A 14,778-nucleotide genomic window follows, 5' to 3' on the forward strand; every position below is an offset into this window, starting at 1 on the left:
GCAAAGAATATTTTCATTGTGTATTAAATTCAATGAAAAGATTGTTATAAGTTCTATGTTGGTCAAACGGGTAAACATCTTGACCAGAAAATAAAAGTAAAAAAATACATTATAGTATAAGTTCAGATCAAGAGTTTAATGCATTGTTTGTTCACTAAAGAGATTGATGAGTATAGTACAGTGAACGAAATATTATTGAAACATCATTTATAAAAAGCAGTGAATTAGATAATTGTAATGTATTTCCAAGGTTGCATAAATTAGATAGCGCTTTATAATTCGTAAGTGTTGTGATAGGCATCAAATAATGTAAAGAATACGTGCATGTGTTGTAAATTCCAAGAATTAGTAAATAGCATATCTCCAATCAGTGATGTCCTATCAGGGCATCAACCTGAGAGTGACCGCGTGTCACGTCATGGGCGGACGACACGTTAGTAGTGGTTCTCTGCCCGGCGAGGCGTCACTGTGCCTCAGAACTCGGTCGAGATCATAAATTACGCCAACTCCAAAAATTCTAAGAAATTTACGTGCTCGAGAATTCTAGAGTTTAAGAGACAACGTCATGAATACTGGGCCTCCCAGACCATCTTGATAGAAGAGAATGGTAAACGGATTCTATTAATTGTAAAAGAAATTCAAGACAAAAATTCGTTAATGGTCTTGGACCACCAATTCAAATGTAACAACTGAACAGGAAGATTCATTTGTGGGTCTCTGCAGCGTCCTGTAACCGTGTGAAGTTTCTGAGGCCAGCCTGGCTAGTAGGAGCCAGTAGTGACAAGCGTAACGTAGGTGTGTAAACCTTGGAAATAATTTGAGATCCTTGAAAAGAAAATTTCGGCCCTAAAAAGGACGGAAGATAGGATTGGTGCCATCGATGCTCATGATTCGTTTTAGCATCAGATGCCTATCCCTTCTAAGGACATTTGAGATGTGCCCCATCTTATAACAGTCCAAATTTTGAAGAGTATGACTCCCTTCTGAAGACCATGCAAAAAAAGTCGTCAACATTTCCCTCAGCGACTGTCAGTGGAAACAGGATGCTCTTCCAGTCAGACTCCTTGGCCTTGGGGTACACACGGCCACCCAAATTTCTGTCCCAGCCTTCCTGTCATCCTTCACGGCATGGAATGACCTGGTCAAGCAACACTTGACACATTTCTTCCCTGGCTTTTAACGCTGTACTTTGTAATTGGAAATATAAAGGCCAGGTGTGCACCACTATTGTCTTGTTTCTTCTTAGATGTCTGCTACAAGTTATCCAACTTTCTGTTTCAGACAAAATACAGTGAAAGTGCCGACATATATAAAACAGCACTACTCCCTTTGATTGGTAAAAAATAAGTGATTTTGTACCAATTACAAACTCAGATGATCGAATTTTTACCTCAAGTAGGCTTCTTCTCATTGGCTGGAAATAACATCACAGTAGACCAGTACTTTCACCTTTGAGAACATTCCAGTACGAACTAGGGTCCGAAAGTAGATTAACTCTGCTGCTATACAGGTGGGTCTCACAAGGGGGGACAGGTGCATCAAAACGGCAAAAAATTAAATACATTAAAACTGAGTATATATGGATAAAATGGACTATTCTAACAGTACAACTGATCTTCCCATTGTGTAAACCTTTGCAGACCGCCCGCCATACGCACAATGTCACATAACTGCCTTCATTCCTGTGTATCGATGTAGAAAATAACTTTTTCCTAAACAGATATTTTTCAAGTAATTAAATCTTTCCGTCTCTTTACGTTTTACAATTACTTAGAAGGTTTCGGTTGGCTCCTTTATCTCATAAGTAATTAACATAAACAGAAAAAGATTGTCTGCTATGGTTATGTTTGTTGAACATGTATGACTTTGTGAATAATTGCCTTGGATCATACGTGTACGAAATTTCCAACCACTGGATTTCTTGAAGCACATATAATACTCCGAAAACATATTTACATCAATGTGAAAATGTGCATAATCTCCAAATTCAAAGTTTTTGTTAAACTTCCTTATACTTTGAATATATGAAACGGAGACTGAGACCATTGATTCACTAAGGAGACTTCAGCGCCACGTACCCGGAAATACTCGGTGTTTATTGTGTTGCTCTGTGTGATGACCACCGCTGACGGGTCGTCGAGCACGTCTTGGAGGGACTGGTAGGGCTGAGGGATGTGTCTGACAGCCAGGAGAGCCATGAGGTTGCCGGCGTAGCTCTGCGTCAGCACCAGCGTCACCATCATCCACACCAGCATCACCACCCGCTCCCACCACCACTTCATGGGTAGGTACGGATCTGACAGCAACCCAGACGAGACCAAGTAAACACACAGTAGAGAGCAGTGTGGGGAGAACTTCCCACACTTATACGCATAATATTTATTTACTTGAACGTGCAGCATGAAAATATTGTTCTGTTGCCGTATACTAATCATAAATTAATATGAAATTATAGTTTCTCCTAATAAAAAAGGAGGCTGTAAAAAAAATTATCTCATTATCAAAAGAGAAAATGAATGCCAAGTCAGCAGTAATGCGTCGTAGAGTTTTATCTATCTACTTGAATATCCCTGTGTTCAATCCGAGAACTGAATCCACTAAGAAATAAAGTAAAATAAACAATTATTCCCAATAGTAATAAATAAATTATAAGTTAATACTCGCGCCTTCTTAAACTTCCCATATCTCTCGTGATAATGAAAACGAGAAGAAGTGAAGGGAGGAGACGCTACCTTGGTTGTGGGCACCTCCAGCGAGTGAAGTTTCTAGTGCGGCTGTTCTCGTCTTTCGGGATATTCTATTGCTATTTTCCACAACGAGCTGGCTCAGTCAATGGGAAGTGCCGTGATTCCGGTATAACACACCCTAAGTATAATGTAGCCACATGGTATATAGTAAGATATATGCCGGTTATACTAAAGAACAACAAAGCCGGAATAGCTAAGCATCTATTATAATTACTTACAAATTTAAATGTAATATTTGTTATAATGATGTTTGCATTTTTTATAATGTAACATTCTGGCAGGTTGAATTCGTGACTGCATGAGATATTAGCAGCATTTATCCTGATATATCAAGCTACACGAGATGACACCATCAACCTCATTAACTACGATGATCGAGGGAGACCAAGTTCAAGTTGACCGTGTTACGTACCCGAGCTGGATACGTATATATAAATTTATTTTGTTCCATTTCATCATTACTTGTATGTGCTTATATATTATATTTATTAAATGTATCATCTAGTTGGCAACACCGTTAGAGACAGTAGTGCGGGGCGTTACCAGTCAGGTATTAGACCTGTGTATGTCAAGTAAACTTCCTGGTAGAGTACAGGAAAACTTGTGTCGTGTAGTTGCCGTCAATTTCCTTTTTATTTTTTTTTATATTTTCCTATTATTAATTACATTACCTCTGTTTTACATATCAACCTGATCATTCTTAATTCGGTTGGTTTACTGATTACCTTATCCCAATTATATTGCTCCATTTAAGTAAAATTAATTTGATAAAAAAAAATTGTCATTCGATATGTTGGGAGGTAGCGAGGAGCGGCTTCCGCCGTGAGATTTTGAGTCAGTAACTGGCAGATGGACGTAGGGGTAGATATCTAAGGATGGTTAAGTGTCTGTTTTATATTATTAGTTCTGTTGTAGTATATTTAGTCTGATGAGACATAAGTAATTTGTGATTTTACTATTATGAAAGCTATCTGGTTCATTTATAATTTTGGCCAAACTTACCTGGAATATTATATTTGATTTAATATACACTTTATATGTTATATGTGTAGTTAATTATTCCTGGTATTTATTAATTCTAATTCTTGCATATTCGAAACCACGGGTTTATACTGGTGGTTATCTTGAGGTTATCTTGAGATGATTTCGGGGCTTTAGTGTCCCCGCGGCCCGGTCCTCGACCAGGCCTCCACCCCCAGGAAGCAGCCCGTGACAGCTGACTAACACCCAGGTACCTATTTACTGCTAGGTAACAGGGGCATAGGGTGAAAGAAACTCTGCCCATTGTTTCTCGCCGGCGCCTGGAATCGAACCCAGGACCACAGGATCACAAGTCCAGCGTGCTGTCCGCTCGGCCGACCGGCTCCCCTTTGGTGGCACACAGTTAGATTACAGCGTCTTTCCATGTCCCTAGACCATTTAATTCTTGTCGCTGTGAAGTGCTACGAGCCATAAAGTACGGTTTGGTAACAAACATGTCTAGGGGCTGTTGACCCGGGGCCAGATTCACGAAGCAGTTACGCAAGTACTTAGGAACGTTTTTGCTCTTACCATCTTCATGGCAGCTACGTCGGGATTAAGGTAGGCATTTAAGAACGAAAATCTTCTTAAGAACACCGTGTGGTCATACGACAGTTCCAGACCAGTCGTAGCTTTACATAAACTGGATATTACTAAATTTTTCTCTACTGCACAAACCGGAGGATCGATTTTAATATACACAAACGGTTTTACTGAGTAGTCTCATCATATCAATAAAGTTGATCACGCTGATTAGGCTTCAGCTGGAACACCTGTAGACTTTTGTTTTATTGTAAGATTTCTAAATAAAGACTGAATTATATGTATTTTACATCAGGGGAAAAAATAATTTATTCTGGGAAATAAATTAATTTCTATTATGAATATATAAGGATATCAAGGAGGAGTCCATGTTAGCTATATATGCATTCTCAGCTTGAAACTTGTAGTAAATATGTCTTTTTTTATATTTTATTTAGATTTATAACAGCAAGATATTGTTTCGTTGGTGAACTTGAGATATGAGTGTAGGTGATGACAGGAGTGCTTGGAAGCATTTACTATCACCTGATGCCTCTGTCCACCTAGCAGTAAGTATAGCTATTCAGGAGTTAAGAGTCAGCTTGTTGTGAGGCTGCATCCTGTTGGGGGGGGGGAGGACCTCGATGCAAGTCTAACATACATAATTAATAATAATTCATTGTGTCGGAGACAGGCAGCCAGAGTGTATGTATACATGTTAGGCTTATATCGCGGTCTTCCCCTCCCAAAGGTCAAATTACTGACCCTGCCAAGGATGGAACTCCACAACAAGCAGACTAATTCTTGGGTACCCACTTACTGCTAGATGAACATGTGCATTAGGTGATAGGAAATGCACCCAACTATTTCTTTGCCGCCCAGGTTTCGAACCTGGAACTCTTGATTGTGAGTTGAGATTGAACCCGACTCAATGTCAAGCGACCCAACCTAGCCCAACCCAACCCATGCTAACCAAACCCAGCTTAGCCCAGTACAGTCAAACCTAAGCTACTGCAGCCTAGCATAACAATATATATTTATATATATATATATATATATATATATATATATATATATATATATATATATATATATATATATATATATATATATATATAAATACAATTTTATCAAAGAGAAAATGAGCTTTGTCAAATCGTCTTGTGTCCAAAACGCCCCAGTCAGGCACCTTACAATTTATACGCCTTCATACTCCATTAATTACAACAGTTTTTTAAGTTATTATTAAATTTTAACTTGGACAAACCCTTACCTAACATCATTTTTGCTGTATTTTTATTCAACACTTATTGTGTTGCATGTTCTACAGTACTGTTTTGTTATCTGTGTGCATACTATAGACTGAAGATCCTTCTTCCTATAATTAGTCATAGTCTAACAACGATGGTTTAAGTTTGTCATTATATGATGAGGGAGATCGCTTGGCTGATTCCTCTAGAAGTAACATTGAACAAATGTGTGTCCAAGTCCTCTTCCTCTGTTACACAATTTGGCTGTGTGTAATAATAAACCTAATTTGGTTAATAATAGAAAAGTGCACCTGTGAGTGAAACTAATCCTCTCAGCTGTTATTTGCATGCAGTTATGCAGTTATTTATTGATGTAGGGTAATTAAATAAAAAATATAATGTAACAAATATTTCTGGCTTATTTTTATCCTATCTTTTGTTCATGTATATTCAAAGAGGTGAATAATTGAGATACACTGCACAATTTAATGAATGATACAAAGAAATATGACTATTAACCTCCACTAGCAGAGTTTGGATAAGCACAAGAATATATTCCAGTATTTCTTGAGTGTATGAAGTAATTATAGAGCTCAAAGTACCTCATACAATTTGGTCTAAAGTCACTGATAACGGGAATCACAGATATAGTGTTGGAGAGTATGTCTCTCAAGTAGGATTGAAACAGGAGAATATTTTTTTCACCCAGAGGGTTATAAACCCATGTCACCTGCCAATCTACTCGCTGAAGCCGTAAATGCCAAAATCCAACTAGAAAATATCATCAGGACAATTGGCGGGATCTTTATTAAGAAGCCACAGGGTTTCTGTCCTCATCGAGGCTACTAGATAGTTAGTGGCCCTTGGGTAAATATATACATAAGTAAATAGCATCGCTTCTCAATCTACGGAGCGACAAGGAAAGCTACACAGTATCTCTTAGAATTACGTAGGAAAACAAAAAATGTAACATTTGTTTACTACAATGTCGGTGCTGACTGTAGAAGTGGAAAAACATAGTTTTACTTCGAAATATACTAATTTTATAAGAAAATTTAACTTAATCGGTGGCAAGTGACCACGGAAGTCTGATATGCCAGCGTCGTGATTTACTGCAGCTGTAAGATGAAAAATGTTACCTTCTCTTTGATTGGCCAATTGAAAAGCCCTAGTGAAATCTAGCAAAACTTAAGTGAACTACTTCGAAGTTGCTAAAATCATGGCAAGAACACCTTCCTGAATTTTATGTTGGAACGTTCATAGGCATTACTTAAGAACCTACTTACAAAGAAATACATGGAGCTTTGTGAATCTAAGTCCAGGGGCCAGATTCACGAAAGCACTTACGAACCTGTACATCTTTTCTCAATCTTTGGCGGCTTTGTTTACAATTATTAAACAGTTAATGAGCTCCGAAGCACCAGGCGGCTGTTTATAACAATAACAACAGTTGATTGGCAAATTTTCATGCTTGTAAACTGTTTAATAAATGTAACCAAAGCCATCAAAGATTGAGGAAAGATGTACACGTTCGTAAGTGCTCGCGTAAGTGCTTTCGTGAATCTGGCCCCTGGGCTGCATTCTACTACGACAGCTAAGCTGATCGATTTTTATAAAATACTAGCAGTACCCGGCCACGCGGAGCAGTGGCTCAGCAACCTTCTTTGTCCCCCAGTCCTCCCCACCATTCTCTTCTCACCCGTCTCCTCGATCTCCACTCCACCATCCCCTCTTTCTCCCCACCATGCCCCACTCCTATGTCCCTTTGTCCTCTCCACTATTCTCCATTCCCCCATCCCAAACTTCCCCCGCCCCCTCGTCCTTCCCCACCATTACCCCCTCCCTTGGAACCTCGTCCTCCCCACCATCTCTCACTTCCGTCCCCACCATTCCCCCACTCCCTCGTCCGATGCCTTCCCAAATGGTCTGATGTTCCCATCAGAAAATTTGGATTTTCAAGTGATCTGATGTTCCCATCACTGAAGTATAAGAAAAAACAGTTAAAAAATGAAATGAAAATATGAAAAAAATAAAAAAAATAAACTATACACACAAAATGAACGGTATGGTAAACAACACAGCTGAATTCCAATGCAATTCACATAAAATAATTAAATCAAAATGAAAATAAATAAAAATCTATGAAAATTCAATTTATCAAATCAATCAGAAACATTGAAATGGAATTGTAACATATTTAGTACAGCAAGTGTTGCTCTTACAGGCAACAGATGGTGCTGTTTGTCAAGTAAAGCATAGTTGTACCCAACCCGTTCTCGCAAATTTAATAAGTCAATATTGACTTATTAAATATGTGCATAGGTGACATACTTAACATAATAGATACCATTAAAAAGATTCATAGAAAACACCGACCTTACCTAACCTTGTTAGTATCTTAAGATAAGCATCTTATTGCTTCGTAATTACAATTATTACTTAACCTATACCTATTATAGGTTAGGTAATAATTGTAATTACGAAGCAATAAGATGCTTATCTTAAGATACAAACAAGGTTAGGTAAGGTCAGTGTTTTCTATGAATCTTTTTAAGGGTATCTATTATGTTTAGTATATCACCTATGCACGTAGTTAATAAGTCAATATTGACTTTACGAATTTGCGAGAACGGGTTGTTTTACCAGTCACAGGTGTGGCATCTATACTTATACTTACGAAATGAACGTTATGGTAAACAACGCAGTTCAATTCCAACACAATGTTACACAAAATAGTTCAATAAAAAAATAAATAAATAGAAATCTATGGAAAAAAAATTATCAATGCACTCCGAAACATTGAAATGGAATTCGTGACATATTTCGTATAGCGTGAATGTTGCTATTATGTGCAACAGATGGCGCTGTTTTCAAAAACGCATGTTTTTTACCTGTCACAGGGGTGGCATCGATATAGTAGGTATATAAAAAAACGCGCCTATTCGAATTCAACGTTGTGCCAAAATTTCAAAGCAATTGGTGAAGAACTTTTGGAGATTACAGAGTGTATTGTTCTTACATCCAACAGATGGCGCTGTTTTTCAAAAAAGCATGTTTTTTCCTGTCACAGGTGAGGCATGTATATAGTAGATATATAAAAAGACGCGCCTATTCGAATTCAACGTTGTGCCAAAATTTCAAAGCCATCGGTAAAGAGGTTTCTAAGATTTCCGTCACATGAAAGACACGAAAAATACAGCTTTTCAGAAAAAAACATGTTTTTTGACTGTCACAGACGTGGCATCTATATAGCATGCATATAAAATCCCGCTCGAATGCGAATGGAACATTGTGTGAAAATTTCAAAGCAATCGGTGAAGAACTTTCGGAGATTAGCGATTTTGAACAAACGAACATTTCCATTATTATTTATATAGATAATTAAAATTAAATCCATGCTCTAACAATTTTTATCAACATTCAACTAAGAGCGTAGCTTAGTGTAGTAGAAAATTGTATATAACCCCACAATATTATGTGGAATTCTTTTTGAGGAATCAGTTAAATACAGTCAACTACTCCTACGTCCACTATGGGATCACCATAGCCTGTGCTGCTTGGAACTTGTGTTCCGGGTGCTGAATCTAAAGCAACAACAATTTACCATGAAATAATTAATAAATTAAATCAAAATTATAGTAAAATAACATTATTAAATGAATTAAAATTTAAATAATTTATACAGATATTCCCACAGTCAGAATCCTCTGTTAATTACTGAAAGAGATACCCGGTGATGCCGGTAAGAGGTACCCGGTGTTGCCGGTAAGAGGTACCCGGTAACTGAGACCACATCTTGGCCACACGTGGCCATCCTCATCTCTGTGGCCATCTTAGCCACACACACAGTCTTCATCCCTGTAACTATCTTTACTGCACAACCAATGTTGGCTCCACATAACCATCTTCACCGTAACATCTTAACTACACACAACATTGTAACTATCTACATAACACACGACCATCTTCATTACAGTAACCATCTAATCTAAATAAGACTATGATTATCAATGTAACCATCATCACTACATACTTTCTTCTTTTTAACTATCTTCACTTCCCAGGTACCTCATATTTACCCCATATACATCCATTATCATCACTAGTTTCTCTCCTTCATCATCTTTTCTAATCATCACAACTTTCCTTACCCATTTCTACGTTCTCCCTTCTTCACCGCATCACCTACTCATCACCACCTTCCCGACCCTCTTCTACATTACCCTTAACCTCCTTCGTTACTTTTCACCGTCTTCCCTCTCCTTCACCACCTTCTTTACACTTCATCAACTTTTCCACCTTCCCTATCATTCACACCCGCCCTTTTCTTCACAACTCTCCCTTCGGTTCACCTCCTTCTCTACCCTTCAACACTTTTCCTACCCCCACTCACCATTTTCTGTAATCTTCACATCTTTCCATTCATAACTGTAACCATCTTCATAATACATAGGAATGATACATTGATAATAATACAATGATACAATAATACATTGTTTTCATCAATAAATAAACTGCATAAGAAAAACTATTACTCATCATGATAATATATACGATTCACGAATCGTAATGAGAATTGAGTCTGGTATTTAACTTGATTGGAAAATGGAATTATTTGCCATTTCATGCAAAGCTGGTTACATGGAGGTCGACTCCAACCTGCCTATGTCTATCTCCGAATTAAAACTACTTCTACAAAGATTGGAGAGGCTAGCCCGAGCATCTATCTTCTTAACTTCGAGCCGAGAGACCAACAGCCTGACACATCCTCTTTTATATTTATATAGATAATAAGATTACATGGTCTATGTATCATTTATGTTATTACAATGAATATATCTTTGTTCTATATTTCAATATGACATCACACTAATGAGGGGAGTTAACTCGTGTTATGACCCCCAGGTAGCCTGAAGAACGAATCTACCAATCTGAAAGTTATTCCACATACGAGACCTAATTGAGAGGTCATTGGACATATATATATATATATATATATATATATATATATATATATATATATATATATATATATATATATATATATATATATATATATATATATATATATATATATATATATATATATATATATATATATATATATATATATATATATATATATATATATATATATATATATATATATATATATATATATATATATATATATATATATATATATATATATATATATATATATATATATATATATATATATATATATATATATATATATATATATATATATATATATATATATATATATATATATATATATTAGTATATTTTGGTAGCAGTCTTTCCTGTAGACATATATTATTATTATATATGACCGAAAAAGTAAGATTAATAATTCTAACACGAATTATCTCTATCTTTCTTATGTTTCTTTTCACTGTTGATGGTAATTCAAAGATCAATTCTCCAAAATTCATTTTTATTTCTAGTCTGACGCGACACTTGAGCGCGTTTCGTAAAACTTATTACATTTTCAAAGACTAGTTTACAAACACACAACTGAAACTGAATAGAGCTTACATATCTTCGAGGTTTATATCTACATTTGGGTGAGGTGGATGAGGTGAAAAACGAACTTTCGACACGAAACAATGGGTATTGAATGGAAGTAAATGTAGAAAGCCTATTGGTCCATATTTCTTGATGCTTCTATGTTGGAGCGGAGTCTTGAAGTGGGTAGAATATTGTTGTGCATTAATTGGCTGTTGATTGCTGGTGTTGACTTCTTGATGTGTAGTGCCTTGCAGACGTCTAGCCGCCTGCTATCGCTGTATCTATCGATGATTTCTGTGTTGTTTGCTAAGATTTCTCTGGTGATGGTTTGTTTGTGGGAAGAGATCATATGTTCCTTAATGGAGCCCTGTTGCTTATGCATCGTTAAACGCCTGGAAAGAGATGTTGTTGTCTTGCCTATATACTGTTTTTTTTTTGGAGCTTACAGTCCCCAAGAGGGCACTTGAAGGCATAGACGACGTTAGTCTCTTTTAAAGCGTTCTGCTTTGTGTCTGGAGAGTTTCTCATGAGTAGGCTGGCCGTTTTTCTGGTTTTATAGTAAATCGTCAGTTGTATCTTCTGATTTTTGTCTGTAGGGATAACGTTTCTATTAACAATATCTTTCAGGACCCTTTCCTCCGTTTTATGAGCTGTGGAAAAGAAGTTCCTGTGAAATAGTCTAATAGGGGGTATAGGTGTTGTGTTAGTTGTCTCTTCAGAGGTTGCTTGGCGTTTCACTTTCCTTCTTATGATGTCTTCCACGAAACCATTGGAGAAGCCGTTGTTGCCTTACCCTACAGAGTTCTACGTCGACTTGCTTCCATTCTGAGCTGTGGCTGAGGGCACGGTCGACATAAGCGTTAACAACACTCCTCTTGTACCTGTCCGGGCAGTCACTGTTGGCATTCAGGCACATTCCTATGTTTGTTTCCTTAGTGTAGACTGCAGTGTGGAAACCTCCGCTCCTTTCCATGACTGTTACATCTAGAAAGGGCAGCTTCCCATCCTTCTCCATCTCGTAAGTGAAACGCAACACAGAATTCTGCTCAAATGCCTCCTTCAGCTCCTGCAGATGTCTGACATCAGGTACCTGTGTAAAAATGTCGTCAACGTACCTGCAGTATATGGCCGGTTTCAAGTTCATGTCGACTAAGACTTTTTGCTCGATGGTACCCATGTAGAAGTTTGCAAATAGGACACCTAGGGGAAATATGGAAATATGGACCAATAGGCTTTCTACAATTACTTCCATTCAATACCCATTGTTTCGTGTTCTGTCTTGTGTTTGAATTTAATACCCATTATTGAAAGTTCGTTTTTCACCTCATCCACCTCACCCAAATGTAGATATAAACCTCGAAGATATGTAAGCTCTATTCAGTTTCAGTTGTGTGTTTGTAAACTAAAGTCTTTGAAAATGTAATAAGTTTTACGAAACGCGCTAAAGTGTCGCGTCAGACTAGAAATAAAAATGAATTTTGGAGAATTGATCTTTGAATTACCATCAACAGTGAAAAGAAACATAAGAAAGATAGAGAAAATTCGTGTTAGAATTATTAATCTTACTTTTTCGGTCATATTTAATAATAATATATATATATATATATATATATATATATATATATATATATATATATATATATATATATATATATATATATATATATATATTATTAAATATGACCGAAAAAGTAAGATTAATAATTCTAACACGAATTTTCTCAATCTTTCGTACATTACGCTTCACTGTTGGAGGTAAATCAAAAATTAATTCTCCAAAATTCATTTTTATTTTGGAGAATTAATTTTTGATTTACCTCCAACAGTGAAGCGTAATGTACGAAAGATTGAGAAAATTCGTGTTAGAATTATTAATCTTACTTTTTCGGTCATATTTAATAATATATGTCTACAGGAAAGACTGCTACCAAAATACACTAATATATATATATATATATATATATATATATATATATATATATATATATATATATATATATATATACATATATATATATACATATATATATACATATATATATATATACATATGACAAGCCTGAATGGTCCCCAGGACTATATGCGAATGAAAACTCACACCCCAGAAGTGACTCGAACCCATACTCCCAGAAGCAACGCAACTGGTAACTACAGGGCGCCTTAATCCGCTTGACCATCACGGCCGTCAAAAGGAAGTGATAGCCGAGGCTATTTGAGCCACTTCCCCGACGGCAACTCGGATGGTAATCTTGGGCATAGCATTTCACCAAATCACCTCATTCTTTGGGGCACACGTGAGGAACACAAATGCGAACAAGCCTGAATGGTCCCCAGGACTATATGCGAATGAAAACTCACACCCCAGAAGTGACTCGAACCCATACTCCCAGAAGCAACGCAACTGGTAACTACAGGGCGCCTTAATCCGCTTGACCATCACGGCCGTCAAAAGGAAGTGATAGCCGAGGCTAATAGCCGAGGTGTGCCCCAAAGAATGAGGTGATTTGGTGAAATGCTATGCCCAAGATTACCATCCGAGTTGCCGTCGGGGAAGTGGCTCAAATAGCCTCGGCTATCACTTCCTTTTGACGGCCGTGATGGTCAAGCGGATTAAGGCGCCCTGTAGTTACCAGTTGCGTTGCTTCTGGGAGTATGGGTTCGAGTCACTTCTGGGGTGTGAGTTTTCATTCATATATATATATATATATATATATATATATGTATATATATATATATATATATATATATATATGTATATATATATATATATATATATATGTATATATATATATATATATATGTATATATATATATATATATATATATGTATATATATATATATATATATATATATATATATATATTATTATTATATATATGACCGAAAAAGAAAGATTAATAATTCTAACACGAATTTTCTCGATCTTTCTTATGTTTCTTTTCACTGTTGATGGTAATTGAAAAATCAATTCTCCAAAATTCATTTTTATTTCTAGTCTGATGCGACACGAACGCGTTTCGTAATAACTTATTACATTTTCGAAGACTTTTAGTTTACACATACACAACTATTACCTGCAAACACTAAACAGAGTTCTTACTTATCCTATGATTTAAACAGCTTTCATTTTTCATTTTATACCTACATTTTGGGTGAGGTGATATGTTACAACAGTTTTTGGATGAGGTGAACAAAACTTTCAACACAGGATAGAACACGAAACAATGGGTATTGAAGGTAAGAATGGAACTAATTGCAGAGGGCCTATTGGCCCATATTTCTTGATGCTTCTATATTGGAGCAGAGTCTTGAAGTGGGTAGAATATAGTTGTGCATTAACGAATGCACAAGGGGTCGCCATGGGTTCTCCCCTAGGTGTCCTGTTTGCGAACTTCTACATGGGTACCATCGAACAAAAGGTCTTAGTCGACATGAACTTGAAACCGGCCATATACTGCAGGTATGTTGACGACATTTTTACACAGGTACCTGATGTCAGACATCTGCAGGAGCTGAAAGAGGCATTTGAGCGGAATTCTGTGTTGCGTTTCACTTACGAGATGGAGAAGGACGGGAAGCTGCTTTTTCTAGATGTAACGGTCATGGAAAGGAGCGGAGGTTTCCACACTGCAGTCTACACTAAGGAAACAAACATAGGAATGTGCCTGAATGCCAACAGTGACTGCCCAGACAGGTACAAGAGGAGTGTTGTTAACGCTTATGT

General features: G+C 36.8%; 1 protein-coding gene across 1 annotated transcript in view; it reads right to left on the reverse strand.

Annotated features, from left to right (window-relative positions):
- LOC123751702 (probable glutamate receptor) overlaps window positions 1–14,778 on the reverse strand; it is a 97,919-nt gene that overhangs the window by 32,394 nt on the left and 50,747 nt on the right. Inside the window, exon 10 of the mRNA XM_069332713.1 lies at window positions 2,079–2,296. Within this exon, the coding sequence (XP_069188814.1) occupies window positions 2,079–2,296 (218 nt within the window). The remainder of the gene's footprint in view (window positions 1–2,078; window positions 2,297–14,778) is intronic.

This window comes from Procambarus clarkii, chromosome 28, assembly GCF_040958095.1.
Source record: "Procambarus clarkii isolate CNS0578487 chromosome 28, FALCON_Pclarkii_2.0, whole genome shotgun sequence".
In the NCBI taxonomy this organism is placed as follows: Eukaryota; Metazoa; Arthropoda; class Malacostraca; order Decapoda; family Cambaridae; genus Procambarus; species Procambarus clarkii.